Raw genomic sequence first — 20357 nt, forward strand, 5'->3', positions numbered from 1 at the left:
CACCAAATTTCTATTCTTAACTTTTTACAAAGTTAAAATCAACAAAAACTTGTATATTCCTTTAAATGATAAACAAAAAGCACTATATTGGTTGACAATGGCAGTCATTTTTCAAAATGAATGCTGTTTGCCGTGTCCACATTTCAATATGTCAAACTTTATTCTTCGGCATTGTGCCTAATGTATATTCTTAATGGTTTACAAAGTTTAAAGGATGAAATACATGTATATTGTTTCAGATGAAACAATAGGAAATGCATTGTGTGAAAATGGCTACCATTTTAGAAAAGACACATCTCATTTTGTTACTCTGTGTTGCCAAAGGTATATTCCTAATTTTTTGGGGTCACATTTGAGGCAATAATAATTTGTATAATGCTTTAAATTATTACCATATATGGTAACAATGGTGGCCATTTTGAAAAATGGGCACTGTTGGCAATGCATGCATTTTTAGAAGAGTCAACCCAGCTTAGTTTGTTCAGTGGGTCTTAGTGATCTAGAAAACACTTTAAACTTTGTTCCCTAAAATGTTGTCACGAATCTTCCATGACTGACTCTAGTATAATATTATTGTCCCGTTTCATTAAAAATGTTGTCACGAATCTTCCATGACTGACTCTAGTATAATATTATTGTCCCGTTTCATTAAAAATGTTGTCACGAATCTTCCATGACTGACTCTAGTATAATATTATTGTCCCGTTTCATTAAAAATGTTGTCACGAATCTTCCATGACTGACTCTAGTATAATATTATTGTCCCGTTTCATTAAAAATGTTGTCACGAATCTTCCATGACTGACTCTAGTATAATATTATTGTCCCGTTTCATTAAAAATGTTGTCACGAATCTTCCATGACTGACTCTAGTATAATATTATTGTCCCGTTTCATTAAAAATGTTGTCACGAATCTTCCATGACTGACTCTAGTATAATATTATTGTCCCATTTCATTAAAAATGTTGTCACGAATCTTCCATGACTGACTCTAGTATAATATTATTGTCCCGTTTCATTAAAATGTTGTCACGAATCTTCCATGACTGACTCTAGTATAATATTATTGTCCCGTTTCATTAAAATGTTGTCACGAATCTTCCATGACTGACTCTAGTATAATATTATTGTCCCGTTTCATTAAAAATGCATTCTCTTTCACTCATATATAAGTATACTGAACACAGTTTAATGGCTTCCTTTGGATTGGATTAAAGTTGCAATATTTCAGTCAATACTTCCTTGTTTTAAAATTAATGTATTTCTTTTTTTTTAAATGTAAGTACAGTTCCTAGTATGTTGAAATTAAACAATGACAGCTAAACAAACCTATTCTGTCTTTCCAGTAATATTGATGAAATAGGAATTAGCAAATGGAGTTACCTACACAAATGACGCCATGTATTTTAAATGATTTATTCTCTGTCACTGTGTAATGTCATGATTGATTTTATGATTAGAGAAAAAAGAGAGTGGAATAACAGTAAATGAATTAATGATTTTTGTCGGATTGTATTTAAAATATGTTCTTTACAACTATTAAAGACTGTTCTTTTCAAAATATGTCAACAGATAAAGTGAACAAGAATATGCATAACAGTTTGATACTGAGTGAAAATAGTTTACAAAGCTGTTACTCTACTCCTACTAAGTAGTAGCAAGGCATCTTTTATATGCACTTTCCCACAGACAGGACACCACATACCAGTACATCATTCACTGGGCAATAGTTGAAACAGAAAAAATAATAGATTTTAATGAAATTTTATATAATATTGAATACTGAATATTGAGCCTTCATTAATATACATGTGTATTTTTTGTGAGTTCATTAAAAGTACCACAGTAAAGCTATCAAAACATACATCAAGAACTTCCAAAGCTCTGTTTATTTATTAGAGTTGAAATACATGAGTTGTACAAATAGAACAACTGTTTACACAAACTCTACATATGATGGAGCTACCTAAATGAACACAACTATATACATGTAGTATATTCATGCACCAAGAAGGAATTAAAATACATAGAACATTATTCTTGTTTTTTCTTTAGCTTTTTGTTTATTTTTGCTTTTCTTGTTAATGTTTGTCAGAGACCCATGCAGTGAACACATATATTTTTAGAAACCAGTTTGTCAGAGACTCATGCAGTGAACACATATATTCATTAGAAACCAGTTTGTCAGAGACTCATGCAATGAACACATATATTCATTAGAAACCAGTTTGTCAGAGACCCATGCAGTGAACACATATATTCATTAGAAACCAGTTTGTCAGAGACCCATGCAGTGAACACATATATTCATTAGAAACCAGTTTGTCAGAGACCCATGCAGTGAACACATGTATTCATTAGAAACCAGTTTGTCAGAAACCCATGCAGTGAACACATGTTCATTAGAAACCATTTTGTCAGAGACCCATGCAGTGAACACGTATATTCATTAGAAACCAGTTTGTCAGAGACCCATGCAGTAAACACACATATTCATTAGAAACCAGTTTGTCAGAGACCCATGCAGTGAACACGTATATTCATTAGAAACCAGTTTGTCAGAGACCCATGCAGTGAACACATATATTCATTAGAAACCACTCATTGCTTACACAGCTTATTATTCATTATAAATATTTTTAAAGTACATTTATTTAACTTTACAAACAAATTTAACTCTTTTTTTTTTCTTCTTTTTTAAATATACATGCACTTAGTGTTTTCTTTGTGACAAATTAATCAAGTGTGTAATTTTAACATGATTTGGTTTTGATGCAATTCAATCGTTTTAATGGATTTTACTTGTTAAGATGCCGTGATGTTGCTTGTTGTTGCATGCATGTTTTTGTAACTGATCTATGTGATGTGATCTTGATGTTTTTACTAACTGATACATATTAAATTCTATATTTAGATCCAATTTGAGTTTTTAATTTATATTGACTAATTATTATTTGTTAATGTTCGATTGTAATCAATCATCATACCATTAGAGATTAGCTGATCAATGTTCGATTGTAATCAATCATCATACCGTTAGAGCTTAGCTGATCAATGTTCTATTGTAATCAATCATCATACCGTTAGAGCTGATCAATGTTCGATTGTAATCAATCATCATACCGTTAGAGCTTAGCTGATCAATGTTCTATTGTAATCAATCATCATACCGTTACAGCTGATCAATGTTCTATTGTAATCAGTCATCATACCGTTAGAGCTTAGCTGATCAATGTTCTATTGTAATCAGTCATCATACCGCTAGAGCTTAGCTGATCAATGTTCTATTGTAATCAGTCATCATACCGCTAGAGCTTAGCTGATCAATGTTCTATTGTAATCAGTCATCATACCGCTAGAGCTTAGCTGATCAATGTTCTATTGTAATCAGTCATCATACCGTTAGAGCTTAGCTGATCAATGTTCTATTGTAATCAGTCATCATACCATTAGAGCTTAGCTGATCAATGTTCTATTGTAATCAGTCATCATACCGTTAGAGCTTAGCTGATCAATGTTCTATTGTAATCAGTCATCATACCGTTAGAGCTTAGCTGATCAATGTTCTATTGTAATCAGTAATCATACCGTCAGAGCTTAGCTGATCAATGTTCTATTGTAATCAGTAATCATACCATCAGAGCTTAGCTGATCAATGTTCTATTGTAATCAGTAATCATACCATCAGAGCTTAGCTGATCAATGTTCTATTGTTATCAGTCATCATACCGTGAGAGCTTAGCTGATCAATGTTCTATTGTTATCAGTCATCATACCGTGAGAGCTTAGCTGATCAATGTTCTATTGTAATCAGTCATCATACCGTTAGAGCTTAGCTGATCAATGTTCTATTGTAATCAGTCATCATACCATCAGAGCTTAGCTGATCAATGTTCTATTGCAATCAATCATCATACCATCAGAGCTTAGCTGATCAATGTTCTATTGCAATCAATCATCATACCATCAGAGCTTAGCTGATCAATGTTCTATTGTAATCAATCATTATACCGTTAGAGCTTAGCTGATCAATGTTCTATTGTAATCAATCATCATACCATTAGAGCTGATCAGTTTTCGATTGTAATCAGTCATCATACCATTAGAGCTTAGCTGATCAATGTTCGATTGTAATTAATCATCATACCGTCAAGAGCCAAGGTGATCAATGTTCTATTGTAATCAATCATCATACCGTTACAGCTGAACAATGTTCTATTGTAATCAATCATCATACCATTAGAGCTTAGCTGATCAATGTTCTATTGTAATCAATCATCATACTGTTAGAGCTTAGCTGATCAATGTTCCATTGTAATCAATCATCATACCGTTAGAGCTTAGCTGATCAATGTTCGATTGTAATCAATCATTATACCGTTAGAGCTTGGCTGATCAATGTTCTATTGTAATCAAACATCATACCATTAGAGCTGATCAGTGTTCGATTGTAATCAGTCATCATACCGTTAGAGCTTAGCTGATCAATGTTCGATTGTAATTAATCATCATACCGTCAAGAGCCAAGCTGATCAATGTTCTATTGTAATCAATCATCATACCGTTACAGCTGATCAATCTTCTATTGTAATCAATCATCATACCATTAGAGCTTAGCTGATCAATGTTCTATTGTAATCATCATCATACCATTAGAGCTGATCAATGTTCTATTGTAATCAATCATCATACCGTTAGAGCTTAGCTGATCAATGTTCGATTGTAATCAATCATGATACCGTTAGAGCTGATCAATTTTCGATTGTAATCAATCATCATACCATTAAAGCTTAGCTGATCAATGTTCTATTGTAATCAGTCATCATACCGTTAGAGCTGATCAATGTTCGATTGTAATCAATCATCATACCGTTAGAGCTTAGCTGATCAATGTTCTATTTTAATCAATCATCATACCGTTAGAGATTAGCTGATCAATGTTTTATTGTACCCAGGACATAGAGCATGTCACAGTGTAGATGTAGATCGTATGACATCCTAATATATAGGACAGGGTATTTTCTAGACCACACTACCCAACAGGTCATAGTACCCAGGACATAGAGCATGTCACAGTGTGCATGGTCTGCCACAGAATGGTAGATGTGGCAACAGATGATAAACTGAAAAACGTCTTGCATACCAGACAGTACAGTGCACTGTGTATACCACCCACTCAGTACACAAGACACTCTTCTTGTATACCAGACAGTACAGTACACACTGTATACCACCCACTCAGTACACACGGCACTCTTCTTGTATACCAGACAGTACAGTGCACACTGTATACCACCCACTCAGTACACACGACACTCTTCTTGTATACCAGACAGTACAGTGCACACTGTATACCACCCACTCAGTACACACGACACTCTTCTTGATTACAAGACAGTACAGTACCCACTGTATACCATCCACTCAGTACACACGACGCTCTTCTTGTATACCAGACAGTACAGTACACACTGTATACCACCCACTCAGTACACACAACACTCTTCTTGTATACCAGACAGTACAGTACACACTGTATACCACCCACTCAGTAGACACGACACTCTTCTTGTATACCAGACAGTACAGTGCACACTGTATACCACCCACTCAGTACACACGACGCTCTTCTTGTATACCAGACAGTACAGTACACACTGTATACCACCCACTCAGTACACACGACACTCTTCTTGTATACCAGACAGTACAGTACACACTGTATACCACCCACTCAGTACACACGACACTCTTCTTGTATACCAGACAGTACAGTACACACTGTATACCACCCACTCAGTACACACGGCGCTCTTCTTGTATACCAGACAGTACAGTACCCACTGTATACCACCCACTCAGTACACACGACGCTCTTCTTGATTACCAGACAGTACAGTCCCCACTGTATACCACCCACTCAGTACACACGACACTTTTCTTGATTACCAGACAGTACAGTGCACACTGTATACCACCCACTCAGTACACACGACACTCTTCTTGTATACCAGACAGTACAGTGCACACTGTATACCACCCACTCAGTACACACGACACTCTTCTTGTATACCAGACAGTACAGTACACACTGTATACCACCCACTCAGTACACACGACACTCTTCTTGTATACCAGACAGTACAGTGCACACTGTATACCACCCACTCAGTACACACGACACTCTTCTTGATTACCAGACAGTACAGTGCACACTGTATACCACCCACTCAGTACACATGACACTCTTCTTGATTACCAGACAGTACAGTGCACACTGTATACCAACCACTCAGTACACACGACACTCTTCTTGATTACCAGACAGTACAGTACCCACTGTATACCACCCACTCAGTACACACGACACTCTTCTTGTATACCAGACAGTACAGTACACACTGCATACCCCTACTCAGTACACACTACACTCTTCTTGTATACCAGACAGTACAGTACACACTGTATACCACCCACTCAGTACACACGACACTCTTCTTGTATACCAGACAGTACAGTACACTGTATACCACCCACTCAGTACACACGACACTCTTCTTGATTACCAGACAGTACAGTGCACACTGTGTACCACCCACTCAGTACACACAACACTTTTCTTGATTACCAGACAGTACAGTACCCACTGTATACCACCCACTCGGAACACACGACACTCTTCTTGTATACCAGACAGTACAGTACACTGTATACCACCCACTCAGTACACACGACACTCTTCTTGTATACCAGACAGTACAGTACACACTGTATACCACCCACTCAGTACACACGACACTCTTCTTGTATACCAGACAGTACAGTACACTGTATACCACCCACTCAGTACATACGACACTCTTCTTGATTACCAGACAGTACAGTGCACACTGTGTACCACCCACTCAGTACACACGACACTTTTCTTGATTACCAGACAGTACAGTACCCACTGTATACCACCCACTCGGAACACACGACACTCTTCTTATATACCAGACAGTACAGTACCCACTGTATACCACCCACTCAGTACACACGACACTCTTCTTGTATACCAGACAGTACAGTACACACTGTATACCACCCACTCAGTACACACGACACTCTTCTTGTATACCAGACAGTACAGTACACACTGTATACCACCCACTCAGTACACACGACACTCTTCTTGATTACCAGACAGTACAGTACACACTGCATACCACCCACTCAGTACACACGACACTCTTCTTGATTACCAGACAGTACAGTGCACACTGTGTACCACCCACTCAGTACACACAACACTCTTCTTGATTACCAGACAGTACAGTACCCACTGTATACCACCCACTCAGTACACACTACACTCTTCTTGTATACCAGACAGTACAGTACAGCTTAAGTCTTTTAAAATTATTTATTTATTCAAAATAAGCTTTTTTGGATTCAGTATTTTCATATAGTAAATCCGTGCTTGCCGATTTAATTATGTAAACATGTTATTAAACAGACAGAAAGCCAGTGATTAGCCTGGCCTCGGTTATTTCATCTGCTTCCTATGACAAACAATACCAGCTTGGATCTGTTTGTGTTGCAGTGAGTGCCTCTGTTGTTTCATCTGCTTCCAATGACAAACAATACCAGCTTGGATCTGTTTGTGTTGCAGTGAGTGCCTCTGTGGTTTCATCTGCTTCCAATGAGAAACAATACCAGCTTGGATCTGTTTGTGTTGCAGTGAGTGCCTCTGTTGTTTCATCTGCTTCCAATGACAAACTATACCAGCTTGGATCTGTTTGTGTTGCAGTGAGTGCCTCTGTTGTTTCATCTGCTTCCAATGACAAACTATACCAGCTTGGATCTGTTTGTGTTGCAGTGAGTGCCTCTGTTGTTTCATCTGCTTCCAATGACAAACAATACCAGCTTGGATCTGTTTGTGTTGCAGTGAGTGCCTCTGTTGTTTCATCTGCTTCCAATGACAAACAATACCAGCTTGGATCTGTTTGTGTTGCAGTGAGTGCCTCTGTTGTTTCATCTGCTTCCAATGACAAACAATACCAGCTTGGATCTGTTTGTGTTGCAGTGAGTGCCTCTGTTGTTTCATCTGCTTCCAATGACAAACAATACCAGCTTGGATCTGTTTGTGTTGCAGTGAGTGCCTCTGTTGTTTCATCTGCTTCCAATGAGAAACAATACCAGCTTGGATCTGTTTGTGTTGCAGTGAGTGCCTCTGTGGTTTCATCTGCTTCCAATGACAAACAATACCAGCTTGGATCTGTTTGTGTTGCAGTGAGTGCCTCTGTTGTTTCATCTGCTTCCAATGACAAACAATACCAGCTTGGATCTGTTTGTGTTGCAGTGAGTGCCTCTGTTGTTTCATCTGCTTCCAATGACAAACAATACCAGCTAGGATCTGTTTGTGTTGCAGTGAGTGCCTCTGTTGTTTCATCTGCTTCCAATGACAAACAATACCAGCTTGGATCTGTTTGTGTTGCAGTGAGTGCCTCTGTGGTTTCATCTGCTTCCAATGACAAACAATACCAGCTTGGATCTGTTTGTGTTGCAGTGAGTGCCTCTGTGGTTTCATCTGCTTCCAATGACAAACAATACCAGCTTGGATCTGTTTGTGTTGCAGTGAGTGCCTCTGTTGTTTCATCTGCTTCCAATGACAAACAATACCAGCTTGGATCTGTTTGTGTTGCAGTGAGTGCCTCTGTTGTTTCATCTGCTTCCAATGACAAACAATACCAGCTTGGATCTGTTTGTGTTGCAGTGAGTGCCTCTGTTGTTTCATCTGCTTCCAATGACAAACAATACCAGCTTGGATCTGTTTGTGTTGCAGTGAGTGCCTCTGTTGTTTCATCTGCTTCCAATGACAAACAATACCAGCTTGGATCTGTTTGTGTTGCAGTGAGTGCCTCTGTGGTTTCATCTGCTTCCAATGACAAACAATACCAGCTTGGATCTGTTTGTGTTGCAGTGAGTGCCTCTGTGGTTTCATCTGCTTCCAGTGACAAACAATACCAGCTTGGATCTGTTTGTGTTGCAGTGAGTGCCTCTGTGGTTTCATCTGCTTCCAATGACAAACAATACCAGCTTGGATCTGTTTGTGTTGCAGTGAGTGCCTCTGTGGTTTCATCTGCTTCCAATGACAAACAATACCAGCTTGGATCTGTTTGTGTTGCAGTGAGTGCCTCTGTTGTTTCATCTGCTTCCAATGAGAAACAATACCAGCTTGGATCTGTTTGTGTTGCAGTGAGTGCCTCTGTTGTTTCATCTGCTTCCAATGACAAACAATACCAGCTTGGATCTGTTTGTGTTGCAGTGAGTGCCTCTGTTGTTTCATCTGCTTCCAATGACAAAAAATACCAGCTTGTATCTGTTTGTGTTGCAGTGAGTGCCTCTGTTGTTTTATCTGCTTCCAATGACAAACAATACCAGCTTGGATCTGTTTGTGTGGCAGTGAGTGCCTGTGGTATCAATTAACAGATAGACCTTCATTAAAGGTCACTGTGTTGCAGTGTGGTTTGATAACATCATGCTGTCACTTTGTGACAGGTCAAGATCATTTATTTGATTGACCTGTCACATTCACTGTAGTTGTTGTGGATTATGAGTAATCCGTTTATTGTTGATGTTTTATAATGCCAATTGTTACCTGTAATGTCTTTGTATTTTGAGTTCTGTGTTTGTGTCAACATTATCAATAGTTGATTTTTTGTTTATAAAAGCAAGCAAAGCTTTGGAAACTTAAGTATAATTTATTATTATTATATTTTTGTTATTATTATTATTATTATTATAATTATTATTGTTATTACAATAACAACAACATATATTGTCATTTGTTTTTATTTAATATATGTTATTGATTCATGGTATTAGTGATGATGTTATTTTGAAATGACATATAGCCAAGTGACTTACAATACAAGTAGGTATATTCAGAAAGTCCAGGGTCATAAAATTGTTTGTATGAGATTGTTGTTTGTTTCAAATGTTAATTATTTATTTGTTGGAAATATAAAACTTTATTTTCTTATGGTTTGGAATTAAAATATTTTCCCAGATAACCTTATGTCTAAAAACAGTGTTTGGTCACATTTTAAAAAATAATTACTTTTACTTTTATGATACAGAGATTACACTGCCAGTTTTGTTGGTATGTTTTGTTTGACTCCATCAAGTATTAAAGATGAAAACTGTCACAGATCTCACCGTTTAAGGGGAGCTGTCGCTCACCAGCACGCGACTTAATTAGACAAGTTCAAGTATTAAAGATGAAAACTGTCACAGATCTCACCGTTTAAGGGGAGCTGTCGCTCACCAGCACGCGACTTAATTAGACAAGTTCAAGTATTAAAGATGAAAACTGTCACAGATCTCACCGTTTAAGGGGAGCTGTCGCTCACCAGCACGCGACTTAATTAGACAAGTTCAAGTATTAAAGATGAAAACTGTCACAGATCTCACCGTTTAAGGGGAGCTGTCGCTCACCAGCACGCGACTTAATTAGACAAGTTCAAGTATTAAAGATGAAAACTGTCACAGATCTCACCGTTTAAGGGGAGCTGTCGCTCACCAGCACGCGACTTAATTAGACAAGTTCAAGTATTAAAGATGAAAACTGTCACAGATCTCACCGTTTAAGGGGAGCTGTCGCTCACCAGCACGCGACTTAATTAGACAAGTTCAAGTATTAAAGATGAAAACTGTCACAGATCTCACCGTTTAAGGGGAGCTGTCGCTCACCAGCACGCGACTTAATTAGACAAGTTCAAGTATTAAAGATGAAAACTGTCACAGATCTCACCGTTTAAGGGGAGCTGTCGCTCACCAGCACGCGACTTAATTAGACAAGTTCAAGTATTAAAGATGAAAACTGTCACAGATCTCACCGTTTAAGGGGAGCTCACCGTCGCTCACCAGCACGCGACTTAATTAGACAAGTTCAAGTATTAAAGATGAAAACTGTCACAGATCTCACCGTTTAAGGGGAGCTGTCGCTCACCAGCACGCGACTTAATTAGACAAGTTCAAGTATTAAAGATGAAAACTGTCACAGATCTCACCGTTTAAGGGGAGCTGTCGCTCACCAGCACGCGACTTAATTAGACAAGTTCAAGTATTAAAGATGAAAACTGTCACAGATCTCACCGTTTAAGGGGAGCTGTCGCTCACCAGCACGCGACTTAATTAGACAAGTTCAAGGAGAAGAATTTTTAGCCAACCTTAGCATTAAATTTATATGGTATCACATCAGTTTAACTTATTTTTATGCTAAGGTTGAAGCACACTGTCCTGGCCACACAACTTGGCTTAGATTTACATAGTCATCACTTTTGTACTAATTATCTTCATTTACATTTTGTATATTTCCAACATCTAATATTGAATCTAGCTGTTCACAGAGTGCAATATTGATTGTTTAAAATGCAGTTTTTCGTGTTATGTCCTGGTGGTGTTGTACATTTCCGATGTTTAAATGTTGATTGTCTATAAACATGTTTTACATGCCAGGTCCTGGTGGTGTTGTACATTTCCGATGTTTAAATGTTGATTGTCTATAAACATGTTTTACATGCCAGGTCCTGGTGGTGTATATTTCCGATGTTTAAATGTTGTTTGTCTATAAACGTGTTTTACATGCCAGGTCCTGGTGGTGTTGTATTTTTCTAATGTTTAAATGTTGATCCACCCATTTTGTCAGTGATTGTCTATAAACGTGTTTTACATGCCAGGTCCTGGGGATCTTCCTCCTCATTCCAAGTCCACGCCTCATGCCGGCCAAAGTTCTGTACCAAAACAGCGACCCAGCGCTAGTTTCTCCAGTTTGCGGATGTCTGCTGGTTGTGGAAGTGATTTTGGGTCGGTGAAGACCGAGGAGTTTGAGACACGGTTTCAGGAACTGATTGTAAAACAGTCATCGGCCGGTGCACGACAGCAGCCGAAACCCGGGAAGATGACGACAGCCCAAAAAACACTTCCAGCCATGCCGTCCTCATGTGAGTGGATTAAAACCAGTCTCTAGGCTGTGTTACTAAGGGGTTGGGTGGGGGTAGCTCTGTGGTAGAGCGTTTGACTGATGTATGATGGGTATGCAGGATCACAATTTGTTCCTGTTCCATCCAGTCTCCCATGACTGTTATATACTGTGGTATGTACTGTCCTACCTGGTGCATGTAAAAGATCCCTTTGATATGAGTAACCCATGTGGTATTAGCAGGTTTCCTCTTTCTTTCTTTCTTTCTCTCTGTCTCATCTCTCTCTGTCTCTTTCTGTCTCATATCTCTGTTTCATCTCTCTCTCTGTCTCTATCTCTGTCTCATCTCTCTCTGTCTCTGTCTCTTTCTGTCTCTTTCTGTGTCATCTCTCTCTGTCTCTGTTTCTCATCTCTCTCTGTCTCTCTTTGTGTCGTCTCTCTCACTCTGTCTGTCTCTCTCCGTGTCTCATCTCTGTCTGTCTCATTTGTCTCTGTCTGTCTCATTTGTCTCTATCTCTCTTTCTCTTTGTCTCATCTCTCTGTTACATATCTCTCGGTCTCTGTCTCTCTCTCTCTCTATGCTCTTTGTGTGTGTCTCTCTGTTTATGCTCTGTCTCTCTTGTTCTCTGTGTGTCTCTGTGTGTCTGTGTGTCTATCTGTCCATCCGTCCGTCCGTCCATCCCTCTCTCTCTCTCTCTCTCTCTCTCTCTCTCTCTCTCTCTCTCTCTCTCTCTCTCTCTGTCTCTGTCTCTGTCTCTGTCACACTCACTCACCGTTGATTCAGACGTAGCAACGGGAGTTTGTACAAAATTACGCCTTCAGGGAACGTCATATCTGATGACATCATTTTATATGGGCAAGCTGTCTTATTGAGTGTTATTGTTTATGGACAAAAGTAATTCAAAATAAAGTATGAAGTTTTAGTGTTATTCTGGGAGCGAGACATAGCCCAGTGGTAAAGCTCTCGCTTGATGCGTGGTCGGTTTGGGATCGATCCCTGTCAGTGGGTCCATTTGGCTATTTCTTGCTCCAAGGTTGTGGTATGTACTATCCTGTCTATGGGATGGTGCATATAAAAGATCCCTTGCTGCTAATTGAAAAGAGTAGCCCACGTAGTGGTGACAGCGGGTTTCCTCTCTCAATATCTGTGTGGTCCTTAACCATATGTCTGACGCAATATAACATGTTGAGTGTGTTGTTAAATAAATAATTTCCATCTTTTAGTGTTATTCTTAGCAAGTATGATTCTAATTTGATTATAACTATTCTCTGTTATTTCATTTATGTTCGTCTGGGTATATAAAAAAATTTTTATCCACAAACTTATGTATGAATGGCTTAGCCGATTCACAGTTTGCAGATGATTTTTTTTTGTTTATACCCTGATGAACGTATAAGAAATAACAGATACTCATTAAAAATCAGTTCGGTTCACACACTGGATACGTCAGGTGTCAGAAGCTGTTGAAGACTGTGACAACCATTTGAAATCTATGTCTGTATTCTGACTACGTAATAAAAACTACAGGGACTTTATTAAGTTCTAAATTGCTTCTTTTTTTTTTACAGTTTCTCTTTCAAAATCAGAATCTTCAAATGGAATACTAGGCAGAAGTTACAAAGACAGTAGTAACAAAAAGACAAAACCAGGTTTGTACATTGTATATTAACTGGAGGTAACTGAAGGTAAATAGTAACTGACCAGGTCAAAGTTCAGAGAGTACCCAACTTTGAATGTCACATTAAATAATAGCACACCTGCCATTGGTGAGACAAGTGACATGACTTGTCATCAAACATTATTTCATCTGGCCAGTACATTCCTGTGATTTCAGTTAGTATAACGGTTCCAGCTACTATTGTGTATGAAGAATGTGTTGGGTCATATAAAACTAGGATGTCAGTATTTGTGTGGGACAAGGATAGCCAAAGATGTTTCCCATTATGTCTGAAAGTAGCAGAATAACACTCCCCCCCCCCCCCCCCCCCCGTTTCTTCTCATTGAAGGGTGAGGGTTTACATCCATAGTGTGCATGTTGATTGAAATGCTGCATGTAACAGTTTTAGACATATATGAAACTATTGTCATTTCATTCTGTCTCTCTCTCTCTCTCTCTCTCTCTCTCTCTCTCTCTCTCTCTCTCTCTCTCTCTCTCTCTCTCTCTCTCTCTCTCGATCGCTATGAAACTATTGTCATTTCATTCTCTCTCTCTCTCTCTCTCTCTCTCTCTCTCTCTCTCTCTCTCTGTCTCTGTCTCTCTCTCTCTCTCTCTCTCTCTCTCTCTCTCTCTCTCTCTCTCTCTCTCTCTCTCTCTCTCTCTCTCTCTCTCTCTCTCTCTCTCTCTCTCTCGATCGCTATGAAACTATTGTCATTTCATTCTCTCTCTCTCTCTCTCTCTCTCTCTCTCTCTCTCTCTCTCTCTCTCTCTCTCTCTCTCTCTCTCTCTCTCTCTCTCTCTCTCTCTCTCTCTCTCTCTCTCTCTCTCTCACACGTTTTCTCCATCCATCTCTCCCCTCCCAAGTGTCAAATAAACTGTGTTAGACAACAAATAGCTGTAGATGAAAACCTGTCGAGGTGTAAGTCATTAAAGAAATATTCCATTCTTTTTCTTATTTCATAAAACATTAATTATTAGTGACAGGTAAAAAAAAGAAATTGCATGACTTATAAAAATAAAAAAAAGCAATAATATTGGGAATGTAATTTAATAATTTGGTTTAGAGACTATAGGAGTGAGGTTTCAAACTATAGTTGGGACCCATCGAAAGGCATTACAGTCCTGGAGATTTAAATCTAAATATGGCCTATTTCAAACTGTAGTTGAGACCCATCGAAAGGCATTACAGTCCTGGAGATTTAAATCTAAATATGGCCTATTTCAAACTGTAGTTGAGACCCATCGAAAGGCATTACAGTCCTAGAGATTTAAATCTAAATATGGCCTATTTCAAACTGTAGTTGAGACCCATCGAAAGGCATTACAGTCCTGGAGATTTAAATCTAAATATGGCCTATTTCAAACTGTAGTTGAGACCCATCGAAAGGCATTACAGTCCTGGAGATTTAAATCTAAATATGGCTTATTTCAAACTGTAGTTGAGACCCATCGAAAGGCATTACAGTCCTAGAGATTTAAATCTAAATATGGCCTATTTCAAACTGTAGTTGAGACCCATCGAAAGGCATTACAGTCCTGGAGATTTAAATCGAAATATGGCCTATTTCAAACTGTAGTTGAGACCCATCGAAAGGCATTACAGTCCTGGAGATTTAAATCGAAATATGGCCTATTTCAAACTGTAGTTGAGATCCATCGAAAGGCATTACAGTCCTGGAGATTTAAATCTAAATATGGCCTATTTCAAACTGTAGTTGAGACCCATCGAAAGGCATTACAGTCCTGGAGATTTAAATCTAAATATGGCCTATTTCAAACTGTAGTTGAGACCCATCGAAAGGCATTACAGTCCTGGAGATTTAAATCTAAATATGGCCTATTTCAAACTGTAGTTGAGACCCATCGAAAGGCATTACAGTCCTAGAGATTTAAATCTAAATATGGCCTATTTCAAACTGTAGTTGAGACCCATCGAAAGGCATTACAGTCCTGGAGATTTAAATCTAAATATGGCCTATTTCAAACTGTAGTTGAGACCCATCGAAAGGCATTACAGTCCTAGAGATTTAAATCTAAATATGGCCTATTTCAAACTGTAGTTGAGACCCATCGAAAGGCATTACAGTCCTGGAGATTTAAATCTAAATATGGCCTATTTCAAACTGTAGTTGGGACCCATCGAAAGGCATTACAGTCCTGGAGATTTAAATCTAAATATGGCCTATTTCAAACTGTAGTTGAGACCCATCGAAAGGCATTACAGTCCTGGAGATTCAAATCTAAATATGGCCTATTTCAAACTGTAGTTGAGACCCATCGAAAGGCATTACAGTCCTGGAGATTCAAATCTAAATATGGCCTATTTCAAACTGTAGTTGAGACCCATCGAAAGGCATTACAGTCCTGGAGATTTAAATCTAAATATGGCCTATTTCAAACTGTAGTTGAGACCCATCGAAAGGCATTACAGTCCTGGAGATTTAAATCTAAATATGGCCTATTTCAAACTGTAGTTGAGACCCATCGAAAGGCATTACAGTCCTGGAGATTTAAATCTAAATATGGCCTATTTCAAACTGTAGTTGAGACCCATCGAAAGGCATTACAGTCCTGGAGATTTAAATCTAAATCTGGCGTTCCTGCTCAGAGTGTGTTGAAATGTCAAAAGTAAGAAAAAAGCTCTATTTTGAATATTTGACATTTTCAACAAAAAAGATAATCATTGAAATATTTGTTATATAATGTCCGAAATAGAAAATATTGAGACCTTGTCCATGTGTTTTTTGTGGAATTTGTATTTCATGTCTTTGTACTTGTAAGCCAAAGGCGGAAATTAGTGGTAATTTCCCTATTAGCCCAGTTGGTAGAGTGCTCGTCTACTTATGAGGATTCAGGGCTGCGTATCTCATTGTTAATTAGTGGTCAGATTGATTCTAAGTTCAGCTGACTTGAAACCTGTGTTTTGTGTCTTAGCGGAAGGATTAAGAACTAATTACTGGATCTTACGGGTGTTAGAAACACACTGTAGTTCAGACACAGAGACAGAGAGACCGAGACATGTGGCTCATTGATTTCTGTCAACTGAATGTTCAAGTGCATGTATTGATTCATACACACAGTTGGCGATTGTGTGTTTGTGCTAGTGTTTTTTGCAGTTTACATTTGATGATTTTTAGCCTGTAGTTTCTGGCAGAATACCGTGAGCAAATACTAATACTAGCAATCAGTCCAACACAGGGCATCACCTGATTCTGATTAGTGTCGGAAATGTTTTAAATTTCTATTTCTTTAATAACACCAAGGCACATATTAAAAACATGACCATGCTGTGGTTAGTTTTAACTATCTAACCATGCTGTGGTTATGTTGACACTATCTAACCATGATGTGGTTATTTTGACACTATCTAACCATGATGTGGTTATTTTGGCACTATCTAACCATGATGTGGTTATTTTGACACTATCTAACCATGATGTGGTTATTTTGACACTGTCTAACCATGATGTGGTTATGTTGACACTATCTAATCATGATGTGGCCATTGTGACACTATCTAACTATGGTGTGGTTATATTGGCACTATCTAACCATGATGTGGTTATGTTGACACTATCTAACCATGATGTGGCCATTGTGACACTATCTAACCATGGTGTGGTTATTTTGACACTATCTAACCATGGTGTGGTTATTTTGACACTATCTAACCATGATGTGGTTATTTTGACACTGTCTAACCATGATGTGGTTATGTTGACACTATCTAATCATGATGTGGCCATCGTGACACTATCTAACTATGGTGTGGTTATTTTGGCACTATCTAACCATGATGTGGTTATGTTGACACTATCTAACCATGATGTGGTTATTTTGACACTATCTAACCATGATGTGGTTATTTTGACACAAACCATGATGTGGTCATTTTAGAGCTAGAGTGAGAGAAAACCCATTGCTGTCACAAGGTAGTTAGGGATCTTTTATATACTCTTTCTCATAGAAATTACAGCATGCACAGCATTTGATGTACCAGTCATGGGACTGTGGTTGGGATGGTACAACATATTATTGATGTAGGTTGTCAGCTCTATCCTCTGTGAGGATTACATATATTAATGACGTAGGTTGTCGGCTCTATCCTCTGTGAGGATTGCATACATTAGTGACGTAGGTTGTCGGCTCTATCCTCTGTGAGGATTGCACATATTAGTGACGTAGGTTGTCGGCACTATCCTCTGTGAGGATTGCACATATTATTGATGTAGGTTGTCAGCTCTATCCTCTGTGAGGATTGCACATATTAGTGACGTAGGTTGTCGGCTCTATCCTCTGTGAGGATTGCACATATTAGTGACGTAGGTTGTCAGCTCTATCCTCTGTGAGGATTGCACATATTAGTGATGTAGGTTGTCAGCTCTATCCTCTGTGAGGATTGCACATATTAGTGATGTAGGTTCTCTATCCTCTGTGAGGATTGCACATATTAATGATGTAGGTTGTTAGCTCTATCCTAGGATGGTAAGGATGGGGGAACTCTGTGAGGATTGCACATATTAGTGACGTAGGTTGTCAGCTCTATCCTAGGATGGTAAGGATGGAGGAACTCTGTGATATACATAGATATACATACTTTGTACAGTCAAGCTAAATAGACCAGCCTTTTGCAGTATGACATCATGCACAATTCATGACATCATATTTGTAAGATGTTTAATGGTGACATAAAAAATAAATAAACATGTAATTTTTGTTATGCATACCATGACACAAACGTTTATGTCCATATAATGCTAATGTCCTCAGTGTTTTTCAGTGATTGATTTGATGCTGTGTGTTGTTTTCAGTTGGTTCTTCACCTTCAGAAGAAACTTCCATCAAAGTCAGATCGTTGCCATCTCCTCTTGTCCAGGACAGAGCCTCATCCTCATCACCTCGTTTCCATGACAACAGAACCACATCATCAGTGGACGGCACCAGTATATTACGGCCAAGAAGTGTCAGTCCGAGACTGTTCAGGTAAGTGTTTTGTGTCATCAGAACTTGTCTGCAGAACTCAGTGTTTGTACAGGCAGAACAACACATACCACAGCGTTTGATGTAGCAGATATTGATTGCTGGTAATGTCTACCTGATGTTTCATGATGGTCACCAGTCAAAGTACTAATGAAGCCCAACATGTCTTAGGTATAGTAGACGGAGAACTAGACTTCCAACGTGATACAGATATCGGGCCCACTCTTACAATTGAAAATTCAGGTAATCGATTTTGTTTCTGCATAACTCGTTATGACTATGTAAATGAGTTCCTAAATATAATGCACATATGACAAATGGGTTATGTAAAACCACATTTACATGAGCATTGCACAAATTAAACTATCATTCTTGCAATTTTCAGACACTTGGATATTGCTAAGAAACAACATTTTAATTTTTAAAATTTATTTTCATCTTTATATTGATGTAAGGTTCAAGCATGCTATCCTAGACATGATTAAGTTATCAGATTTATCTGTTCAAGACAGAGGTTAATGGTTGGTTGGTAGTGAGAGAGAGAACTGGTCTAACACCTCCCCATTAAACTGCTAACACTGACTCTGGACTGAATCCAGTGCAGTGATGTGAACCCAGTACCTACCAACTGCTAATACTGACTCTGGAATCCAGTGCTGTGATGTGAACCCAGTACCTACCAACTGCTAACACTGACTCTGGAATCCAGTGCTGTGATGTGAACCCAGTACCTACCAACTGCTAACACTGACTCTGGAATCCAGTGCTGTGGTGTGAACCCAGTACCTACCAACTGCTAACACTGACTCTGGAATCCAGTGCTGTGATGTGAACCCAGTACCTACCAACTGCTAACACTGACTCTGGAATCCAGTGCTGTGATGTGAGCCCAGTACCTACCAACTGCTAATACTGACTCTGGACTGAATCCAGTGCAGTGATGTGAACCCAGTACCTACCAACTGCTAATACTGACTCTGGAATCCAGTGCTGTGATGTGAACCCAGTACCTACCAACTGCTAACACTGACTCTGGGCTTGAAGTGTAAAAGTGTTGGTGCGAAGTCCTCTGACCACCAAAAACTACCATAATGGTAATTTCCACATTACCTTTCATATCCCTTTGGTTCAAATCTCCTCACTGGAAGTTCATTTACAACATAAATGTCACCATACATTTGGTGGATTCAAGACATTTGAACAGCCCAAGGCCCACAGCTGCGAAACATAGCTTCACAGGAAGGGGGACTGTGGTGTTGGTATAAAGTGATCCTACTGGCAGTAGCTGGTGGGCCTTGTTAGCCCAGTTGGTAGAGCACTGAACTCTTACACAGAGAGTTCTTGTTTCAAATCCCCTGGGTGGAAGTTGGTTTGTCTGTTACATACCCATAGCAATCACTGGCGCAATCACAGCGTGCAAATATCTCATATTAGTAAATATTGGCTCAATCTTGGAGGACCGCCCCGTGTTTGAATAGCAGTGCCGCTACACACATTGTGCTGCTAATAACATTTGTGAAGCCTGTAAATGCTAATCTGGTCTATTGTTCAGCAAGAGTTGAGCACATAATAGTACACATGCTTATAATGATTTTAGATAATACACAACAGGCATAAATACGTTATTTCCATTCTAATTACATTGCAGTCGTTCCCATTAAATGCACCATTAATACACTGTTTGTCAGAAAGGACAACAGAAATACAACAGTACAATATTTTGTAACAAGCGTTTCCTCATATATGCTG

At 38.7% G+C, this 20357-nt stretch overlaps 1 protein-coding gene across 7 annotated transcripts in view; it reads left to right on the plus strand.

Annotated features, from left to right (window-relative positions):
• LOC121367349 (trichohyalin-like) overlaps positions 1-20357 on the plus strand; it is a 198101-nt gene that overhangs the window by 43610 nt on the left and 134134 nt on the right. For all 7 annotated transcript variants that reach the window (XM_041491464.1, XM_041491460.1, XM_041491463.1 and 4 more), the window contains 3 exons: positions 11729-11992; positions 13540-13620; positions 18440-18611. In XM_041491464.1, coding sequence (XP_041347398.1) covers positions 11729-11992; positions 13540-13620; positions 18440-18611 — 517 coding nt within the window. The remainder of the gene's footprint in view (positions 1-11728; positions 11993-13539; positions 13621-18439; positions 18612-20357) is intronic.

This window comes from Gigantopelta aegis, chromosome 3 (assembly GCF_016097555.1).
Source record: "Gigantopelta aegis isolate Gae_Host chromosome 3, Gae_host_genome, whole genome shotgun sequence".
Classification (NCBI taxonomy): domain Eukaryota; kingdom Metazoa; phylum Mollusca; class Gastropoda; order Neomphalida; family Peltospiridae; genus Gigantopelta; species Gigantopelta aegis.